The sequence below is a fragment of the Canis aureus genome, chromosome 27 (genome assembly GCF_053574225.1).
Source record: "Canis aureus isolate CA01 chromosome 27, VMU_Caureus_v.1.0, whole genome shotgun sequence".
NCBI lineage: Eukaryota > Metazoa > Chordata > Mammalia > Carnivora > Canidae > Canis > Canis aureus.
This window is the reverse complement of record NC_135637.1, coordinates 17,217,559-17,239,805: the sequence shown is the minus strand read 5'-3', so window position 1 is coordinate 17,239,805 and position 22,247 is coordinate 17,217,559. Positions and strand designations below refer to the sequence as shown.

General features: G+C 47.0%; 1 protein-coding gene and 1 long non-coding RNA gene across 2 annotated transcripts in view; both read left to right on the top strand.

Moving 5' to 3' along the window:
• The window catches only part of TESC (tescalcin), a 47,463-nt gene that overhangs the window by 7,562 nt on the left and 17,654 nt on the right, over window positions 1-22,247 (top strand). Inside the window, exon 2 of the mRNA XM_077875801.1 lies at window positions 15,317-15,386. Within this exon, the coding sequence (XP_077731927.1) occupies window positions 15,317-15,386 (70 nt within the window). The remainder of the gene's footprint in view (window positions 1-15,316; window positions 15,387-22,247) is intronic.
• Window positions 15,418-20,806, top strand: LOC144299931 (uncharacterized). Its single transcript, XR_013366584.1, has 2 exons — window positions 15,418-16,386; window positions 20,578-20,806. It is a non-coding gene; the product is annotated as an uncharacterized LOC144299931 (long non-coding RNA).

Below are 22,247 nucleotides of genomic sequence, written 5' to 3'. Positions count from 1 at the left end.
TCTCCACGAGTTGTCAGCTTTGTCTGAAAATGTCTAGATTTTGCCAACATACTCAGTCGATCATTTGGCTGAGTATAAAATCCTGCATATCTTCTCTCAGCACTTTGATTTTGGTCTCTTGCTGCTGTTGAGAAGTCAGCTTTTTTGTCTGATTGATATTTGTTTGGTAGAGCTCTGCTTTTGTATCTCTTTTAGATTTCTGGGAATTTTTTTTTTTTTTTTTTTTTTTTTTTTTTTTTTTTTTTTTTTTAACACTGCACTGTGTCTAGGTATGGATTTGTTTTATTTATCCTGCCTGGGAATTATTAATGCTGTTTCATTCTAAAGAAGGCTACATCTTATATTATAAATGTATTCTCCACCCCACCCCCACCATCTTTATTTTTTACAGTAATTCCTATTAGAAATAGATGGGGCCATGTCATTCGGTCCTGAATGCCTCTTTACTACCTCTGTTTCATATTTTCTATTGTTTTATTGTTCTTTGTGATCTTCGGAGTCATTTCCATAGGTCTGTCTTCCAATTCACTAATTCTTTATTTAGCTATTATAATCTTGCTGCCCTTTAGGTTTTTAAATTTCAATGACTTTTATTTTTTAAAGATTTATTTATTTTAGAAAGAGCAAGTGAGTGTGGGGAGGGACAGAAGGAGAGGCAGAGAGAGAGATAGAGAGAGAGAGTCTTATGCAGACTCCACACTGAGTGCAGAGCCTGACATGGTGTTCGATATCCTGACCTGAACCAAAACCAAGAGTTGGAGACTTAACCAACTGTACCACCCAGGCGCCCTCACCCCCCTGGTAACTTTGAAAAAACACTTTATAAGTTCTATGTGGTTTTTGGATTCACTGCTTTTGTCATATACTATTGTTCTTTCATTATTTGTAATAATTTAACCCTTACTGTATAGTCTCTTCTGTTTCACTCTCTTGGAGTGCCATTCCTTTTTAAAATTAAAAAAAAAAAAAAAACTTCAAAAAATTTAAAAAAAAATTTTAAATTCAACCCCCAACATGAAGCTCAAACTCATGACCCCGAGATCAGGAGTCAAATGCTCTACTGACTCAGCCAGCCAAGTGCCCTCCAATTTTTTTATTTAAACAAAGTTTATTTAAATATAGTTGACCTACACTGTTAGTTTCAGATATGCAACATAGTGATTTGCCAATTTGGTATATTACTCAATGCTCATCAGGATAAGTGTTGTCACCATTTTTCACCATCCAGGGTTACTACAGTATTGTCTCTATTCCCCATGCTGTACCTTTCATCTCTGTGACTTTTCTGTAACTGGAGGTTTGTCCCTCTTAGTCTCCTTCACTCATTTCAGCCATCCCTCCTCACACACCTCGCTAGTAACCACCAGTTCTTGGTATTTAAGAGTCTATTTGTTTTCTCATTTGTTTTACAGATACCATGTATAAGTGAAATCATATGCTATTTGTCTGATTACTTTCTCTGGCTTATTTCACTTAGCATAATACCCTCTAGGGTATTGTCACAAATGGCAAGATTTCATTCTTTTTATTGGCTGAGTAATATTCCTCTGTGTGTGTGTGTGTGTGTGTGTGTGTGTGTATCTGTGTGTGTGCACATCTTTATCTTTTCATCTATGAGTGGACACTGATATGGTTGCTACCATATCTTGGCCAAGGTATATAATACTACAATGAACATAGAGGTGTGTGTATCTTCAAATTAGTGTTTTCATTTTCTCTGGGTAAAGTAACCAGTAGTGGAATTACTAGATCATGTGGTATCCCTCTTTAAAAATTTTTTTGAGGAACATCTACTGTTTTCCTTGGCTGCACCAGTTTACATTCTCACCAGCAGTACACCAGGGTTCCCTTTTCTCCAAGTCCTCGCCAACACTTGTTATTTGCCTTTTTGATATTAGCGATTCTGACTGGTGTGAAGTGATATTGTGGTTTTGATTTGGACTTCCCTGATGATCAGTGATGTTGACCTTCTTTTTGTGTGTCTGTCAGCCATCTGTTTTCTTTGGGGGAAAAAATGTCTATTCAGGTACTCTGCCCATTTTTTAATAGGCTTATTTGGAGTTTTTTGGTGGTGTAGGAATGATATATTTTGGATATTAACCCCTTATTGGATATATCTTTTGCAAGTACCTTCTCCCATTCAGTAGGTTGACTTTTTGTTCTGTTGATGGTTTCTTTTGCTGTGCGGAAACTTTTTTATTTTTGTGTAGTCCCATTTGTTTGTTTTTGCTTTTCTTTCTTTGGCCTGAGAAGACATCCATAAATATGTTACTAAGCTTGATGTTCAAGATATGACTGCCTACCTTTTCTTTTAAGAGTTTTATGATTCCAGGTCTCACATTTAGGTCTTTATTTCAAGCTTATTTTTATGTATGGTGTAAGAAAGTGGTCCCGTTTTCTCTTTTTGCATGTAGCTGAGTGTTCCCAACACTTATTAAAAAGACTGTTCCCCATTTTGTATTCTTGCCTCTTTTGTCATAGATAAATTGACCATGAACATGGATTTATTTCTGGGCTCTCTATCCTGTTGCATTGGCCTATGTGGTTTTGTGCCAGTATTATACTGTTTTGATTATTATAGCTTTGTAATATATTTTGACATTTGAGACTCTGATACCTCCAGCTTTGTTCATCTTACTCAAGATTGCTTTGACTATTCAGGGTCTTCTGTGGCTCCATACAAATTTTAGGCTGATTTGTTCTGGTTCTGTGAAAAATGCTATTTCCATTTTTATAGGCAGTGCATTGGATCTGTAGGTTGTTTTGGGTAGTATGAACATTTTAACAATAGTTTTCCAATCCATGAGTATGGTATATCTTTCCATTGGCGTCATCTTCAGTTTCTTTCATCAATGTCTTATAGTTTTCAGAGTACAGGTCTTTCAGCTTGGTTAAATTTATTCTTTTTGGTGCAATTGTAAATGGGATTGTTTTATTAATTTCTTTATCTGCTGCTTCATTATTAGTATATAGAAAGGCAACAGATTTCTGAATATATTGTGTTCTATAACTTTACTGAATTAAATTATTCTAATAGATTTTTGGTGGACTATTTAGGGTTTTCTATATATAGTGTCATGTCATCTGCAAATAGTGATAACTTTATTTCTTCCTTACCAATTTGAATGCCTTTTATTTCTAGTCTGATTGCTGCAGCTAGGACTTCCAGTACTACATTGAATAAAAGCGATGAGAGAGGACAACCTTGTGGTGTTCTGATATTAGAGGAAAAATTCTTCAGCATTGAATATGTTGTTAGCTATAGGTTTTTCATATATAGACTTTATTATATTCAGGTATATTCCCTCTAAATCTACTTTGTTGAGTGTTTTAATCATGAATGGATATTGTATGTTGTTAGATGCTTTTTCTGCATCTATCTATATGATCATATGGTTTTTATCTTTTCTCTTGTTAGTGTGATGTATCACTTTGATTACTTCACGAATATTGAAACAGCCTTGCATCCCTGGAATAAATCTAGTCAATCATGATGGTGTTAACAAATTCAAAACAAAGCAGGTGTCATTCCTTTTGTTAATTGTGTCTGCTAATACATCCATTATGGTAGTTCATTTGCTAGTATGGTTTGAGTTTTGATTATGAGCTCACGTTTGACAAAGCTATCTCCTCTGGTTTTCACATCTTTCTGGAACTATCTTCAACTCCAGATTTATGCCGAGGCCAAACCAAGTGGAGAAAGGCTTACCTAAAGTACCTCTCCCATGAGAGTCCCTGGGTTATAGAAGTACCTCACACAGTACTTTGCAGTTATTATGCTAAGTCCCTTAGAGCTGTCACTGGTCTAGAAGCACTTTTTACATTAATTAATCAATTTGGCTTTTCTGTACCATGGACGTTTGGGTTTTTCACCTGTGCATGGCATAGGCCTGCTGTTTTGATTCATCATAGAGGCTTACCCCTTTCTTCTATGCCCAGCCACCTCCTTAGCAGAGTCCAGTTCCTTGTTGATTCTTGAGACAGTAGGGAATATTTTTTCTAGCCTATCTTATATGGGGAAGCAGCCTTTTCCGCTTCAGCTTTTTTTTTTTTTTTCCAAGTAGGCTCCATACCCAGTATGAAGCCCAACACGGGCCTTGAACTCACAACTGTGAGGTGGAGAGTCAGACACACAACTGACTAAGCCACCCAGGCGCCCCTCTGCTTCAGCTTTTGATAGGAGTCTCACTTCTAGCTTACATAGAACCAAGGCCACATCTGTCACTCAGCAGGCTGGAAGCTTCCCATCCTTAGCTGTTAGAGCCTTTGCTAAGTCTGGGTCACCTCAGCAGTGTCTGGCACTCCCAGGTCTGCAGCTCATATCAGCAAATGACTTAATCTCTCTGAGACTCGGGTTTATCTGTAAAGGGAATGTGATGAGCACCCTCTGAGGCAGGCCCTGAGATGTGGACAAAATAAGATGATGTGTGCCAAGCCTTGGGCTTAGCTCCTGCCTCTGAGGAAATGCATCCACGTGGCCGGTGGTACTGCTGCTATAAGGCAAATGGCAAAGAACAGAGCAGGGCTGTGGGAAGGGGAGCATAGATGAGCAAAGCACAGACTGTGTGATTTTGAGGGTGCTGCCTACCCACTCTGACAGTGTTCCAAGTTGTCTCATTGCTCATGAGAGGAGGATGTTTTCTAAAGTCAAGTCACTTTGTTCTGCCTCAGCTTCTGCTCCAGCCCTGAGAACTGGAGGATTCATTGCATGTGGAAAAAACCTGCAGAGATCCTCATGAGCCCCTTGCTACCTGACCTTTTAAAAAAGTATTTATTTATTCACGAGAGAGACATAGGCAGAGGGAGAAGCTCCCATAGGGAGCTTGATGAGGGACTCGATCCCAGGACCCTGGGATCACACCCTGAGCCAAAGGCAGATGCTCAACCACTGAACCACCCAGGCATCCCCATACTTGACCTTAAAATAAGCACCATCCTCATAGTGGCAGGGCCTGGGTGGCTTCTACCAGGAATTTCCTGGCTCTTGCACCTACAAGTGGGGCTAAAGTGTACATGTAAAGGGTTGGAAGGTGCTGGATAAAAAGCATCGCTTAACCTTCTTGTTGCTACTTCTGCTTTGGAGACTAGAACTGCCTTGGATAGTTTCCTTCTCAAGGCCAAGTGTACCCAAGTGTATCTTTGGTTTATTTAAAAATCCCAGCAGCGAGGCGTGGTCTGTGAGGTGTACACACAGCACGTGGCGCAGGTGCAGGAGGGAAGAAGGGCGTCTGCACCACGGAGCATCTTCAGTGATGGGCCAAGGGTGGCGCCTGAGGGCGGGTCCCTTCCAGGCCACGGAAGCCAGCCCTCGGTGCTCCCTCCGTGCTTCCCATCCCCCCCCCCTCCCCGCCCCCAGGCCCAGGATTAGTCACTGCTTTGGCTGTAGCTCCGGGCAGCATGCAAGTTGCCTCTTCCCTCCAAAGCCCTGAGCCAGAGCTGGTGGAAGAGAGATGAGTGGGTAGGTACCACAAGCTTATTACTTTAGGGTCATCGTGGCAGCTCTTGTGGCAACCCTGGTGCTTCAGCTTCTCTTGCCCAGTGCAAAATGTACGCGATTTTTAAAAATTATTTAATTAGAGAAAAATTCACATGGCCTATAATTGACCATCTTCACCATTTTCTCCCCCCCCCCTTTTTTTAAAGATTTTTTTTTTTAAATTCACTTCACAGAGGACACAGCAAAGGGAGTGGCAGGTAGAGGGAGAGGGAGAAGCAGACTCCCCACTGAGCAGGGAGCCCAACACGGGGCTGGATCCCAGGACCCTGAGATCATGACCTGAGCTGAAGGCAGCTGCTTAACTGGCTGAGCCACGCAGGCGCCCCATCTTCACCATTTTCGAGCGTACAGTTCGTTGGCATGAAGTGCATCCACAGTGTTGTGCAGCCCTCACTGGGATCGAGTTCCAGGACATCAACACCCCAGAAAGCAACATCATGCCCGTCAGCCACTCCTGAACGCCCCCCGCCCCCGCCAGCTGCTGGCAACCGCAAACCGACTTTCCGTCCCTCTGGATGGACTCACGTGGTGTAAATGGCAGCACACAGCAGTGGCCTTGCACGTCTGGCTTCTTCCACGTGGCATCACGTTTTCAGGGCCATCGATGTTGTAGCAGGTGTCCATGCGGCCTCCCTGCCTGTGGCAGAGTAACCTTCTGTTGTGTAGAGCTGCCCTATGTTGTTTATCTGCCCACCGGTTGGTGGCCACTTGGGTGTTCCTACCTTTTGGCCATTGTGCATTGTGTGTATTCGATTTTGATTGTTTCCCAGGGTGGGAACAGCCTCACGAGGGTGGTGCTATTATTATCTCCGTGATATGGAGGAGGCGGTGGCGGCAGCAGCCTCACCGAGACAGTTAAGTAGGACGTGAAGCTGGGGACTGAGCCAGCAGCTCTTGGCAGCGAGCGTGTGCCCACCTTTCTGTCTGACCCGGCTCCCCGCTGCGTGCTGCGACTTTGGCCAACCGTGCTTGGCTGGGGTCCTGGCCAGCCTGTCAGGACATGGCAAGCAGGAGGGCTTTGGGGGCCCCGGGAGCCGCTGACGTGAGACCTTCCCAGGGATGCCGCTTGGTGTCCTAGGGCAGGGTGGCTCCTGGGGAGCCCCTGGAGAGAGCAGGAGCAGACTTTCAGCAGCCCTTGCTCCTTGCAACTGCATTGGAGCACAACCCCTCCCACCCGGACTGCCCCCCCCCCGCCCCCCCAGCCTCTCAGTCAGTTCCTGCATCCTGGTCCCTTGCACCTACCACTTTGTTCTGTCACCAGGCACTTGGGATCTTGCTGTCCTTTGCCTTAGCATCCCACACAAACTCAACTCCAGGTGAAGGCTAAATGCTTTAGCTCAATGCCTGTGACCGCCGCCCCCTGCCCCCTGGCTCCCCTGCCCTTCGTCTGCCTTCCTCCTTGGTGAAGAACCCGAGGCTTCCTGAGCTCTTCCACTCTGCCCCTGCCAGCCCTGCCCGCCCCGGCCTCGCCCTCAGCCTGCAGGATCCCGTAGGGCACTGCCTCCCCTCCCGCCCCATCCCTGTGGACTAGAAGCCCCACTCCAACTCTAGTGCCCCTTGGCAAGCTGACGCCACGTTTATTATCCTGGATCCCAGCGGGGCGATGCTTGTTTCCAGTAGATGAGGGCTCTGCCTTTTGGGTCGCCCCCCCCTCAGCCCCCAGCATCTAGCAGGTGCCAAGCAAAGTGGAGGTGCTCAGTAAACGTCTGTTAATGAGTGATGAGGCCTCTGTCAGAGGGTCGAGTGTGGGGGAGTCTGTCCCCTGAGAGCCAGCATGGATTCAGGAGGGGGCAGGTGATATGTTTTGCATCCTTTGCCACCAGACTTGGGCCCCTAGAAATAAAGACTCTAGTAGTCCTGACTACCCCATAATGGATGTGGTGAAGTCTGATGTTGCATTTCTTCTCGAGTCAGATGAAGGAGGCCGGGCCTCGTGGGGGGATTTCATGCCCCTTTCTCTGCTCTCCTGTCTCCTGCCTTCTCCTTGGGGATTGTCTCTGACCTCCTGGTGTGTGTGACCCTCCTCCTGCCTGGTGACCCCTTAGCACAGCGAGACTATAAGATGGCCCCACCGCCGACCCATGAGACCAGGACCAGGCAGAGACCCCATGACATCACTCCTCATCCTTCCTATCCCAAATCCTGGTAACCCCTTCATCTATTTTCTGTGGCGAGATTTGCCTATTCTGGACATTTCCTACACATGGAATCCTACAATGCCGTGACCCTCACCTGGCTCATTTCTTTTTTTTTTTTTTTTAATTTTTATTTATTTATGATAGTCACAGAGAGAGAGAGAGAGAGAGAGAGGCAGAGACATAGGCAGAGGGAGAAGCAGGCTCCATGCACTGGGAGCCCGACGTGGGATTCGATCCCGGGTCTCCAGGATCGTGCCCTGGGCCAAAGGCAAGCGCTAAACCGCTGCGCCACCCAGGGATCCCACCTGGCTCATTTCTTTAGCATTATGTGTTCGAGGCTCATCCACCTTGGAGCATGCATCTGTGCCTCATTCTGTTTATGACCGAATCCTATTCCACTGGATGGACAGACCACATTTGGTTTATCCGTTCATCCGTTGGACATTTGGGTTCCCTTTTGGCCCTTGTGAATAGTACTGCTGTGAACATTTGTGTACAGGTTTTTGTGTGGATATATGTTTTCATTTCTCTTGGGTAGGTAACCGAGAGTAGGATTTCTGGGCTGTATGGTGAATCTAGGCTGCATTTATTGAGAAACCACACAACTGTGTCCCCCAGTGGCTATACCCTATTACACTCCCATCAGCAGTGTACAAGGGTTCTGGTTTCTCCACATCGCCGCCAGCACTTCTTAATGTTCTATTTTTCATTTTGGCCATCAAAGTTAAAATTTAAGATTATACAAGTGATCCCTGTTAATTACAGAAAATTTAAGGGACAGATAACCAAAAATAAGAGACAAAGAGGAGAATATCCTATCATTCCACCACCTGGATGCAGTGTACTATTTTGTTTTGTAGCTTTCCCTACTTTCTCCTGTACATGGCATTATGAGCTGTGTATATATATATGAGATCTTGTGGCCTGTTGATTTTCCCCTGTAGTGATATCCCATGAATTTTTTTAAATATTTATTTATTCATGAGACACAGAGAGAGAGGCAGAGACACAGGCAGAGGGAGAAGCAGGCTCCATGCAGGGAGCCCAATGTGGGACTCGATCCCAGGACTCCAGGATCATGCCCTGGGCTGAAGGCAGGCACTCAACCACTGAGCCACCCCGGCGTCCCAGTTTTTCTATGCTCCAAATATTTTGTTTTATACATATATATTTTTAAAGTAAACCCAGTGTGGAGCCTAATGCTGGGCTCAAACTCACGACCCTGAGATCAACACCTGAGCTGAGATCAGGAGTCAGATCCTTAACCAACCAAGCCACCCAGGTGCCCCTCTCAATATTTAAAAAAAATACTTTTTAAGGCTGTGTAGTCTTGTCTTTGAGAAGCACCAGGATTTATTTCAACCAGTTTCCTGTGGCTCATTGTTTCCCCAGGTGTTTACTGTTTTTAAAACAGGCAATGATGATTACTCTGGTCTGTTTATCTCTGTACACTTGTCTGAGTTTCTCAGCATTTGGTCCTAGGGGATCAAGTTGCTGGTTGTAAGCACATATACCAGCTCTGTCCAGTACAAATATAATGCTAGGTATAATGGAATTTTTTTAGAAGCTATAAATGTAATATAATTCTACATTTTCTAGTGGCCATATTAGAAAAAAGAAACAGATGAAGTTAATTTTACTTAACCTGTTATGTCTAAAATATTTAAGTGTATGACTAATATCAAAATTATTGAGACAGTTTACATTCTTTTTTATTCTAAGTCTTTGGAAGCTCCTGTGTATTTTACATCTCCCTGGACTCGCCACCTTGCAAGAGCTTAGCAGCCACATGTGGCTGGTGACTTGCAGGTATATACTTTCTTGTTTAAGGCTTTTGAAACAAAGTGACAGGTCACCCCTCTACACACACACACACACACACACACACACACACAGATTGGGCCAGTTAACTCCCACTGGCCCCAGAAGGGTATGAAATCAACCCTCAGGTTGAAATCTAAAACCAAAGATAACGAGGTCAACATGCCGTGTACCCAAGTGGCTCTGTCTCTTGTCTCCATGGCAACTGTGACCTCCTAGGGACCCAGAGAAAGTGCTGAGCAAGGAACAGGGAAACTAGAAGAGCTTTCATCCTGGGAATCCCCGAGGGGGCCCTTGCACAGGTGTAGCAGGTGCCCACAGGACAGACCCTCTGGGGGACCCCTGGACCTGAGGATGCATGAGGTCTTTGAAAGTCAGTTCATGAGGCCTCAGACGTTCTTCCTCCAGTTACTGAAGCTGAGGAGCTGTACCTAAGTTGAGCCCCGAGCTCTTGGCTCCAGGGATTTGGATACTAAAGACCAGGGACCAGAGGTGGGAGGTTTCTTTCCTAATCCCTCAGCTTTCAATCAGGCACGACAGGAAGGGTGGTGTTCTCATGTGTGCGTACATGCACTTTGGATGCAATTAGCTGGAAACTTCATTAGAGAAACGTAGTTGGTGATGACTTCTGGTTAATACACCTCTCTTATCTGTGTGATCTCGGGCAAGTCTCAGTGTTCCCATCTCTATAATGGGGATAAAACCCATAGTGACCCAGTAGGATTGATGAAAAGGTTATGTGAGCCAAGGCTTACAGGAGTACGGCTGAGCACAGTGCCCTGGACACAGTAAATGCTCAATTAAGTCGCCTGTTGTAGTTCTCATGATTATGAAGTGCAATTCATTTTTTAAGTGGCTCTATAGAGCTTTAACTCACATACCATACATTTCACCCATTTAAAGTGTACTCAGTAGTTTTTAATATAATCACAGAGTTGTGTAACCATCACCACAATCTAACTTTGGAACATTTTCATCCCCTGCCTCCCCAAAAGGAGCTCAGTACCTATTAGCATGACTCCTCATTCTTCCCCAGCCTCAGGCAAGCACTACTCTGCTTTGGATTTGCCTATCTGAGCATCTTCTATAAATGGAATCATGTGATGTGTGGCCTTTGTGACTGGCCTCTTTGACTTAGACTCACTTTTAAGGTAACTCATCTGTAATAGAAGTTGTTTAGGAGCGCATGTTTGGCTATAATTTCTGATAGTTATTTTCCATCAGATCAGTATATTCATTTTTTAAATCTGCAGTTGAGAGATGCCTGGGTGGTTCGGTTTGTTAAGCAGCTGCCTTCGGCTCAGGTCATGATGGGGTCCTGGGATGAAGCCCCACGTTGGGCTCCCTGCTGAGGGAGCTTCTTTCTCTCCCTCTGCCTGCTGCTTCCCTTGTTCATGCGCTCTTGCTTTCTCTCTCTCTCTGTCAAATGGATAAATCTTTAAAAAATAATAATCTGTGGTTGAGATCTGGGAGCTGCCTTTGATCACACAAAGGGAGGCAGCGTGGGGCATAAGTAAACAAATGAACAAACAAAACTGCACACCTTCTGCCAGACAAATTTTTTTTTTAAGATTTTATTTATTTATTCATGAGAGACGGGGGTAGGGGAGTGGGGCGGGGCAGAGACACAAGCAGAGGGAGAAGCAGCTCCATCCAGGGAGCCTGATGTGGGACTCGATCCTGGGACTCCAGGATCATGCCCTGAGCAAAAGGAAGGTGTTAAACTGCTGAGCCACCCAAGGATCCCCTCTGCCAGACAAATTGAACCTAAATCCTGGGTCTGCCTTTCAAGTTCAGTGACTTTCAGCAAGTTAACCTATCCCTTCAGATCCTCAGTTTGTTCTTCTGTAAAATGGGAGAGTCTCTCCATTCTAGGATCTCGAAAAGGATTAAATAGGAACATGGGCACGCAGAACATGGTACTCTGCCGACAGATGACTCATTAATAGGGTTTTCGAGATCCCTGGGCTGTCCCATTTGGAACCATATTGTGTGCTTAAAATGTTTATTATGTGACTAATAAATATGCAATGTGTGTTAGAGAAAATCGGAAAATATAGATGAATCAAAGCAAAACAAACTCTTTAATCCTGCTACCACGAGAGACAATTGCTATTATTTGGGGAAAATAAGTCCAGATTTTCTTTCATTACTTACATGCATTTGTACACATCTACACATTTTCCCCAGCATGAGGTCATGCTGTTTTTATAGCAAGCTGTGGTGGTTTTGTTTTAAATAGGCTCCACACCCAATGTGGGGCTTGAACTTACAACCCCAAGATTAAGAGTCATGTGCTCTGTCAACTAAGCCAGCCAGGGGCTCCTGTAGCAAGCCATTTTTAAACAACATTATAGGTGGAATGTATGTGCATGTCAGATACATAACTATTCATTTTTCAAAAGCAGCAGGCTTTTTTAAATTGGCTGAGCATACCATGAAATATTTGACCAACCTGCTTTTTGGTGAGCACTTAGGTTGCATCTAGTTTTTAAGCTGGTAAGAATACGAAGGTGGGACACCTGACAAGCTTAGTTGGTAGAGTGTGCAACTCTTGATCTCGGGGTTGTAAGTTTAAGCCCCACATCGGGCATAGAGATTACTTAAAGATAAAATCTAAAAGACTATAAAGGTGAACATGTTTTTATATTCATGTTTTGTTCTCATTGGATTTATTTTTTTAGAACAAATTTTTGCCAAGTAGAATTTTTTTTTAAGATTTTATTCATTTATTCATGAGAGACAGAGAGAGAGGCAGAGACCTACACAGAGGGAGAAGCAGGCTCTATGCAGGGAGCCTGATGTGGGCCTCGATCCCCAAACTCCAGGATCACGCCCTGAGCTCAGATGCTCAACTGCTGAGCCACCCAGGTGCCCCTCTTGCCAAGTAGAATTACTGACTTTTTCATGTAAACCTTTTATTGTGATACCATGTACTGAAAAGTATATCATCTACGAGAATATAGTTCATAAACTTGCTTAGAACATGTGTGTATAACCTGCACTAGGATCAGAAATAGAATATTCCCAGTACTCATGCCCCATTCAAATTGCTACTCTCCTCTCAGCGGCAACCACTATTCTGACTTCCTTTTTTAAACATTAAGAGAGGGGCACCTGGGTGGCTCAGTCAGTTAAGCATCCGACTCTTGATTTTGGCTCAGGTCATGATCTCAGGGTCGTGAGATGGAGCCCCACGTCATACTCCCACTGGACAGTGGAGCCTGCTTAAGATTCTCTTTCTCCTCCTTCCTCTGCTCACCTCTTAAAAAAAAAAAAGAAAACTACGATAATATCATCATTATTATCAGAGAAGTTTTAGGGGAAAATTCAGGGGAAATTATAGTTTTCTCGTATATCCACCCCCACACACATGCATGGCCTCTGCCGTTATCAATACCCTCCCCCAAGTGCTATGTTAGATATAGTTGATGAACCTACATGACATGTCATTATTGCCCAAAGTCCATAGTGTACCTTCAGGATCACTCTTGGTGTTGTGCATTCTGTGAGTTTGGGCCTATGTATAGTGATGTGCCTCCATCACGATGGGGCCCTACAGAATCCTTTCACTGCTCTAAGCCCTCCTGCTCTACTTATTCAGCCCTCACCTCCACAACCTCTGACAGAGATGCAGAAACTGACCCTTGGAAAGGTTGGATAACCGCTAGGGGTGATGACTACTTTTCATGTCTTTGTAGTTTTGCCTTTTCCAGAATGTCAGAGAACTGGAATCGTCCAGAATGTAGCCTTTCTATCCTGACTTCTAACACTGTAGATGACTTTTGCCTGTTCTTGAACTTTATTTGAATGGAATCCTAAAGTATGTGCTCTTTCATGTCTGACTTCTTTTGCTTGTTTTTATGGTTCTTTGTTTTTTAAGACTTTTAATTTTTTAAGGTAATCTCCACCCAGTGTGGAACTCAAACTCAGAACCCCGAGATTAAGAGTTGCACACTCCACAAGCTAAGGCAGCCAGATGCCCATTTTTGTGTTTTTAAAGCTCACCCGAGTTTACAACACATACTGTTGGTTCACATTCAGTGTTGTGTACTATTCCATTGCTTGACTAGACCACACTGGAACACTCTTTTTCTGTCCTGCCATTGCTTGGCATTTGGATAGCTTCCAGTTTAGGGGCTGTTGAAACTGTACTGCCATGAACCTCCTTCTGCACATTTTCTCATAAGCACGAGCATGCATTTCTGTTGGATATGTACCCAAGAGTGGAATTGCTAGGTCATTGAGTCTACAAATGTCTTTGCTGATATACATGTGATATAAATGGCTGTATCCTCCTCCAGAAAAGTAGTCATCACCCCTAGCGGTTATCCAACCTTTCCAAGGGTCAGTTTCTGCATCTATAATAGGGATACAGACCTGTCCCGGGTGTCATAGGGAAGAGATGAGCCTGTGTGTGGAGCCGTGCATCTGGCATTCCAAGCCCTCTGGACCAGTTGGCGGTCATGAGTATTTTCTCACCAATAATGGCTTTGAGGGAGGCTGGAGAATCTGAGCTGCAGATTCTTGAAGAGATGTGACCTGACTCTGAGACCAAAAAAAAAAAAAAAAAATGTGGTGGTGGGAGGTGCTGGGTGGCTCAGTTGGTAGGGCATGTGACTCTTGACCTTGGGGTTATAAGTTGGAGTCCTAGGTTGGGGATAGAGATGACTTTTAAAAATTCTGAAAAAAAAAAAAAACCCACAGGAAATGAGATGATCAGCTGGTTCCAAAAATTAGCTGCCTCTGCAACAGGAGGAGAAAAGATGTTTAATGCATGGGAACTGCTGGGAGGAGGGGTGGTGGTGGGAGCTGGCTTGGTAGCCCAGAGCCTGTTTGGCAAGTTCTACCTAAACTATATGTAGTCCCCGGGGACCAGGTGTGAAGACCTTGCACACCAGGATATATGGTCAGACAGGAGATACTGAGTAGTGGTTGAGGGCAGGCTTGGGAGATGGATCCAAGCTCCGCCCATTACTGGTTGTGTTGTTGAAAGTGGTCTGACCTGCATTTTTCAAGTTATGAGACAGGAGAGTATCTACTCCCCTACAGGGTTGTATTGAGGATGAAGTGAGAAGACATAGGTCAGTGTTTCATACTGTGCCTTTCATAAACTAAGCCCTGGTGTGGCCAGAACCATTATGAATATGGGAACGCACAAGGACAGTTTCCTCTGTGGAAAAAACCTGGCCCACTGGCCCTGAAATGGTAATTAAGAAAAACTCTCATACTTAGGTTTTCTTAAACTATTGGGGAGATCTACATATATCATCCATAGCACGATGATCAAAAAATCCCATTTCTTTTCCTTCCAGTCTCCTTGCTGTACCAGATTCTCCTTCTGTGTCTCACCATGTGTCTCCCAAAAATCCCTTCCAGCCTGAACCACTTTTCCCTCCCATACTCCTCTGTCTCGCAATATGTGACTGGGCATACGAAGTCCCTTGCTCAGCTAGGAGAACACCTGTCTTCAGGAGCGGGAGGGGAGGAAGTCGGGCTGGGGAAGAGGAAGATGACCTGGCTCATGTCTATGCCGTCCCAGGAGCTGCCGTTAGTAGTACAAGTTGTATTGTCAAGGGGACAGAATTAATAACCTCAGAGGTGCATCGTCAGGAAGGATGGGAAACGCTTTGTTGGAGTCTTCATCCAGTGGTGCTCAGGTGGGGGATGCAGGAGAATGATGGAATGGGAGGGTGGGGATGAGGCAGGGGAAGGTCACCAGCCTCCTGCTGGTAGCTCCTGAGTTGGTTCAGTGGTCACTAACGTCTTCTGTCTGTCTCTCCCCATTCCCCCCTCTCCTCTCTCCTCCTTCCCATCTCCTCTCTCCCCCTTCCCATCTCCTCTCTCCCCTGCTTCTCAGTCTCGTCAGACCAGATCGAGCAGCTCCACCGGAGGTTTAAGCAGCTGAGTGGAGACCAACCCACCATTCGGTAAGGTCTGCAGTTGGGTTTGGCCGTTGGGCAGGCCAATGGAGGATTTCTCTTGCCATCTCTCTCTCTCTTTCCCTGAATGCAGGGGGACTCTAGAAGAGTCCCTGGGTCGCCCCACTTCCACAGCAAACCTATAGTTGTAATTCTTTCAGTCCCTTCTAGATAAGATGTTTTAGAGCCAATCTAGAGCCACACCTGTTTCTCTTGGGATCAGGAATGTCTAACTGGAGTGAAGACAGTGGGCTAGTCAGCTATGCCTACCCTACCCCGACTTCCTCAAATGCTTTGGGCCTCCGTGCTTGAATCCCAGGTAGACATTGAGCGTGTGTTGAATGTCTCTTGACGCTGCTTCCTCACGGTAGTTAGTTCCGGCCTCAGGCAAGATGGCGGCAGCAGGCTCTGCTCCCTGTCAAGGGAACTGGTCATCCTACATTGCATTTTTAATGTTAATCTTTCAGAAGCTATGGAGGTTACTTTTTTAGTGAAGAGGAATGCCTTCAACTGTCCTCCTTATCCTAGGAGAGCGTGTTTAGTCATAGACGCGGGTTGAGTCCTACAGAACAAGGCTAGTGAGAGGTCCTCGTTAGCATGCTTGGTCGTCACAGGGTTGGCCAGGAAGCTTCGACAGTTGAACCGTGGCAAGCGAGAGTTTCCAACGCACGGTGGACAGCGCACTACCACAAGCTTTCTAACAGATGTAGTTTCCTGAAATAAATATTCAAGGTCTGAAGGTTACAGTCTTCGAACTTCAAAATAAACATTCAAATAATCCAGGAAAACTTCCTTTGTCTTAGTAAACAGGCTTATATTTCACCCAAGTGTTATGGAAACACACAGATAAAATATCCACTTCCCTTGTCTGTCTAAACAAAAGCATGTTGGTAATCCCATGCACTGTTCTCTCAGAGCTTCCATTCCCAGAGCTCAGCTTCTGGTGGTCTCATGGTTCCTGTGGCTTCCTGTCTCAATGTGATCGTATCCAAGGCAGGATTTGAGCCAGGTAGGGCTGGGATCTTTAATTCTGTCCGAGACACCTGCTAAGCCCAGGAAAGGAGAGGGAATGGGCCCAGCAGAAAGTCACCTGGCTGCTTATTGGCCCTGACAGTGTTACAGGTCTGAGTCTGAGCCCATCACCAGGGCCGGGGCTGGGGGTGCAGCTGGGTCATCAGCCAGGAGCAGGGATGGAGGGTGGAGTGGTTTCCCAGGGGTGGGTGCAGGGGGCGATCCCCTCAGCCGGGCACCTGGGAGTCTAAGGCCAGGTACCCGTGCACCTGGATATTAGAACATGGACGTGTCAAGGCCCCCCTCCACCTCCCCCGTGCTCTATGCCAGATGCTTGGTACCTGAGCTGATGGATGCAGTTCACAGCAGGCGACGTGTGAAGGAGAGGCCCCCTTTCTCAGAGTAATTTCCCAGCAAGCTGTGCTCCCCAGCCCTGGAACAGGCTTCTGTGCTTAGGGGTCCATGGGTCTCGACTCTTGAGAGGTTTTCAGTTCAACTTCAGCATGTGTTTAATTTTCAGACTTGGGGAAAACAGAGGCAAACACCCTGGCATGGGAAGCAAATTGCCCCAGAATCCTCTTGTGTCGGGGTCTGTGTGAGTTGGCGTTAGTTGCTCTGTGTCTCTGAACCTGTCTCCACATCCACCGAGTGAGCCTGGTCCTGCAGGGTTTGATCTGGACACTGACAGTGAGCAGATATGTGCAGGATGGTTCCGCTCTGAGCTGGATTTGTGGGCACTTGGCTGTGATGCCCAGGGGCCCCTCCCAGCTTGGGATCCTAGCATCCGAGCCCTGTGTTGCCCAGGGGCTCCTCCTGGGCCTTCGCAAGGACAGACTGAACCACTGTGCTCTGCACACATTCTTTCCCAGCTGGAGTGTGTGTGTAGATCACTCGGGGACCTTCCTAAGGTGGGCTTGGCTTGGGCAGGTGTGTGGGGCCTGAGACTCTGTGTTTCTAACCAGCACCTGCACCACACATCCCTGGGGCAGCCAGCACAGTGCCTGGGGCATACCAGGTGCTCCTGCATCCATCCCCCACCAACCAGCCTGAGGGCCACCCAGCTCTCCTGCCCCACCAACCAGGCCTCAGGTGCCCATCTGTGCAGCCTTTCCATCCTCCTCCACCCCCCTCAAGCCTGTGGCCTCCCCGCTCTGTCTCACATCCCTCTGACTAAATCCAACACGGCTGTTAGGTCTTAGCAGAAGCAGGGTTTCTTCTGGGAAGTCTGCCTTGATGACGCTGTCAGCACCGTGCCAGGTTCCCAGGGCCCCTTACGTCCTCCCTGCAGCCACAGGAGGTAGCTTCAGCATCTGGCTCTGCCTCCTGGTGCTATGGCCAGTGGGAATGTGTGTGTGATCCCCGGGGAACCATGTTACCACACAGGTTTTGACTCACAGGTCAAGAGAGGGGCCCCAGACTCTGCATTTCCAACAAGCATGGAGGGTCACAGACAGGTTGGCCTCCCCAGCACAGAGGACAATGCCCAGTCATCCCTCTGGGTCGAGTGAGTGGAGGCTGCACCCCCGCAGGCACTCCGGGACCCACGTTGCAGGCTCCTGCCTCCCACCTGTGGGCTGTCAGGGCAGGGGAACATGAGCTTGAGCTCTGCCCACCCATCCTGGCCTGTCTGCGTCTCCTGTGCACCCACCCCCAGGACCTTCATACACATCATGCCTTTCCCACCTGCCCTCACGCAAGCCATGTGTGTGTTTGCCTGGACTCAGTTAGCAGCCCCAGCTCGCAGGTCCTGAGGCGTCCCTGTGCCCTTGAGGTCACGTCTGTACTCTTTTTTTTTTTTTTTTAAAGATTTTATTTGTTCATGAGAGATACTCAAAGAGAGGCAGAGACCTAGGCAGAGGGAGGAGCAGGCTCTTCCAAGGGATCCTCATGTGGGACTCGATCCCAGGACCCAGGATCACACCTTGAGCTGAAGGCAGATGCTCAATGGCTGAGCCACCCAGGCATCCCCATGTCCATACTCTAGCTGGGGTCCACCAAGGGCTTCGAATGCTGGTTTTTCCTCTGCTGAGGGCTACTTGTGGACATCACCTCCTCTAAGATAACACTCCTGCCCCCTGCACTCCCATGGTCTTCTCCTGGGGGACCCATCCCACCATTTACAGAATCGCAGCTGTGCCCCTAACAGACTGCTGGCCCCAATAAGGGCCAGGAACTGGGTCTTTTTCCCTGATCCTAGTGCTGCATCTAGGGCTGGAAATATACCAGATGCTCTGGGAGTGCCACTACTGGGTAGTTGAATGAATAGGAAAAAGCAAAGTAATGAGGAGGAAGGGAGTATAAGGACCGCCAAAGTTCTTTATGAGCCACGATGCATGGAATACGTCCATGCTGTATCCCCCCCCCCTTGGGTATGCGTATCCCTGGGGAAGAATTTATCTGAGGCCGGGCTCATAGGAACTATTCATGGATGCAAGCTGTTATTAATTGAGCATGTTTTGTGTGCTGTGTAGCTGGAGTACGTAACTTCAATCTTCTAAAACCCCACAGGGGTTGCCTGAGTGGCTCAGCAGTTGGATATCTGCCCTTGGCTCAGGTCGTGATCCTGGGGTCCTGGGATTGAGTCCCCTATCTGGCTCCCTGCAGGGAGCCTGCTTCTCCCTCTGCCTGTGTCTCTGCCTCTCTCTGTGTATCTCTCATGAATAAATAAATAAAATCTTAAAAAAAAAAAAAAACCCTACAGGAAGTAGTGGTAGGAACAGCTGTACTCCATTTTATAGATGGGAAAGTTGGCCTCAGAGAGGTCAGGTGCCTGTTCCCGAGTCACACAGCTCATAAGTGGAGAAGCTGGGATTTGAGCCCAGTGCTGAAATCCCTCTGCAAGGAAGCTGTGGGCATTGCCTTCATTTGGGCAGTGGCCTCTAGGGACCTCAGTCTTCCTGTTCTGCCACCTGAAGATCCTCCAGCCTTATCATCCCAGGGTGGGCGTGTATAATCCCCATCATCGAAGCCCTGTTCCAGTGTCTCGCAGTCTCTCCTGGGAGGTGAGTGTCAGCTGCATAGAGACAGGAGGTGAGCACTGGGTGTTATGCTATATGTTGGCAAATTGAACTTCAATAAAAAAAAAACAAAAAGGAGGTGATAGACCACGGCATTTTATGCAAATAGGCCTGCCTGCAGGGTCCCCTCGCACAACCCCAGGTGTTCCTGCCCATTCTCCCAGGGCAGAAGGGATGAACAGCTCTGGGCTGTGATCGGGTCCTCAGCACCTTCCCCACATTGCCAAGGGTTTCCTGAGTGACCCTAGGCTGGGCCTTCCACCTCTCTGATACCTGGGTACACCTAGGAAGCTGTGGGCTGTGCTGGAGCTTCATTCGTTAATGTTGACCTTTGAACGTTGTGAAAGGCATTGCCCAGCGTCCCCTGGGTGAGGCCCCCATCGCCGCTGTCTGGGAGGGGTATGGGAGGTGACACTCTGCCCTGCCTTCTCAGAGAATGAGGTGCTCCAGAGCTTCTTAGAGTCCAGTGGAATGGGGGTTGAGGTGGGTGCCTCAAGTGCAAAGAGCCCCTTAAAAGTGATCATTTAAACCTGCAGGCTTTAAACATAGACTAGTAAGTTTTGTAAATTGCATTAGAAAGTTAATGAAGAATTGAGTTTCTGAATTTGGCTTTGACAAATTGCATATAGTTAAAAAAGAAAATAAAAGAAAATTTCCCACAAGGTAAAAACTGCCAGAAGGGATTTTTTTTTTTTTTTTTTTTTTTTTTTTTTTTTTTTTGCCAGAAGGGATTTAATTTTAATCCATTTCCTACCCGTGTTTGGTGAGTCCCTTCTCCTGAAAATTCTCTAAGGATGTCCAGGGATGGCCTCCCCCTGAGGCCTCAGAGCTGCTGTATCAGAGCCCCACTCCATGTGTGCTCCGAACAAGGGCCAGCAACCATTTTTTAACAAAAGAGATAGAATTTTATTTATTTTTTCAAAGATTTTATTTATTTATTAGAGAGCACAAGTTACGGGGAGGGGGAGAAGGAGAGGGAGAAACAGACTCCCCACTGAGCAGGGAGCCTGACTCTGGGCTTGATCCCAGGCCCCTGGGATCATGACCTGAGCCAAAGGCAGCAGCTCAAGAGTCTCAGAACCCACTGAGCCACCCAGGTGCCCCTGATTTTTTTTTAAATCCTAATGCTGCATTCTTTTTGTTAAAGGGCTCCTCTAAATTACATGTTTCAGGACCCCAAAACCTGAGTCCACTCTGACCACAAAGCACGGAGCTCAGAGTCTTCTTGGAGAAATGCTTGAAGAGAAAACAATCATCTAACACACTGAGTCCCTGTGCTGTGCAGACTTGTCTCCAGTCCTCAAGAGCTTCTGTTCTGGCCGGGAAGCTCCCTCCCTAAGTAAACCCATGAATAGATATGAATTTTAGATCATGAGAGAAATACAGTAATTGCTTCTGGCACTTTTTCTTTCTTTAGTGGGGCCACTTCACCGGTGAACGTCTTAAACAGCATACTTTACTTCTTGAGAGCGCTGCGTGCGACGGGCTCAGCACCCCCAGAAATAGACACTGTGGAATACTTCAGACAGAGTGATGCAGGCCAGCGGGAGGTCTGATTAGATAGAGCCACATTACAAAAATATTTTTAGATCCATCAGACCGTTGAATGTGGAGTGAGTAAATGGAACCACGGACATACAAGGCAAAGAGAAAGGGAGCCGTGTTCATTGCTGGGCGCCACCAAAGTGTAGAGCAGCGTTCATTTTTTTTTTTTTTTAATGATTTTTATTTATCATTTGAGAGAGAGCACAAGTGGGGAGCGGCAGGGACAGAGGGGGAGGGAGAAGCAGGCTGCCCGCTGAGCAGGGAGTCTGACGGAGGGCTGGATACCAGGACCCCAGGATCATGACCTGAGCTGAAGGCAGACGCTTCACCTATTGAGCCACCCAGGTGCCCCGAACATAAAGTTTTTATAGAGACTCTTTCCTGGGAAGGTTTAACACCGGCTCAGCTCTTGTGCAAAAGCACATGGATGGGATAGACGGCCTGGTGCATTTAGGGAATTCCTAGTGTTTCTAGGAATGTGCATTAACCTTCACACAGGTTCCCTGGGGATCATGTTAAAAGTGAGGGTTCTGATTGCGCATGAGCAGCAGCTCTGTGTTTCTCACAAACTCCAAATGATGCTGATCCTGCTGGTCTACACTTTGAGTAGTTGGGTGTTGTCGGGGAGACTCCAGGTAAGTGAGTCCCCGTGGGGGTCAGTTTCCCCAGTGTATACTATCTCGTGGCCCCCATGCAAGAGATGTCAACTGCCAAACTGTGTGCAGTGGAGGGGTGGGGGGGCCAGGAGCATCGGGCAGGCAGGCCCCAGAGTAAAGACCAGTGATGGGCCAGATGGGCCAGTGTGAGAAGGAAGGCCTGGGGTTCCTGTCTGGGAACCTTGGGGGCCTTGCTGTGTCCTCGGCTCCCAGGGGTGCTCTGCCCTGGCGGAGGCTGAGGCCAGCCCCAAGCCTGCAGAGAGAGCTTTGCGGTTGAGCTGGCCCTCCGAGCTGCCGGAAACCAGCCCACACCACGAGCCTTGCGGAAGAGCCCCTCCTTGGTGGTTTCTCAGTCTTTCCTTCCCTTGCGGGGGCTGGGTGCTTGTCTTGCCTTCTTTTCTGGGTCCCGGATGGGGCCTCTAGGGCCTGGGGTGGGGGACAGATCCCCAACCAAATTTCAGTTCTTTCTCTTTGAGGTAAAAACATACAACCCAGAGGAAGTATATGGGGTGGTTAGGGCTGAATTCAAAACTCCCCTCCTAGCTGTGGGACTGTGGCTTCATCACTTTGCCTCCCCGGGTCTCATTTCTTGCCTGTAAAATGGGGATTATGGGTGTGTGGGGGCTGATGAGCTGATTAAA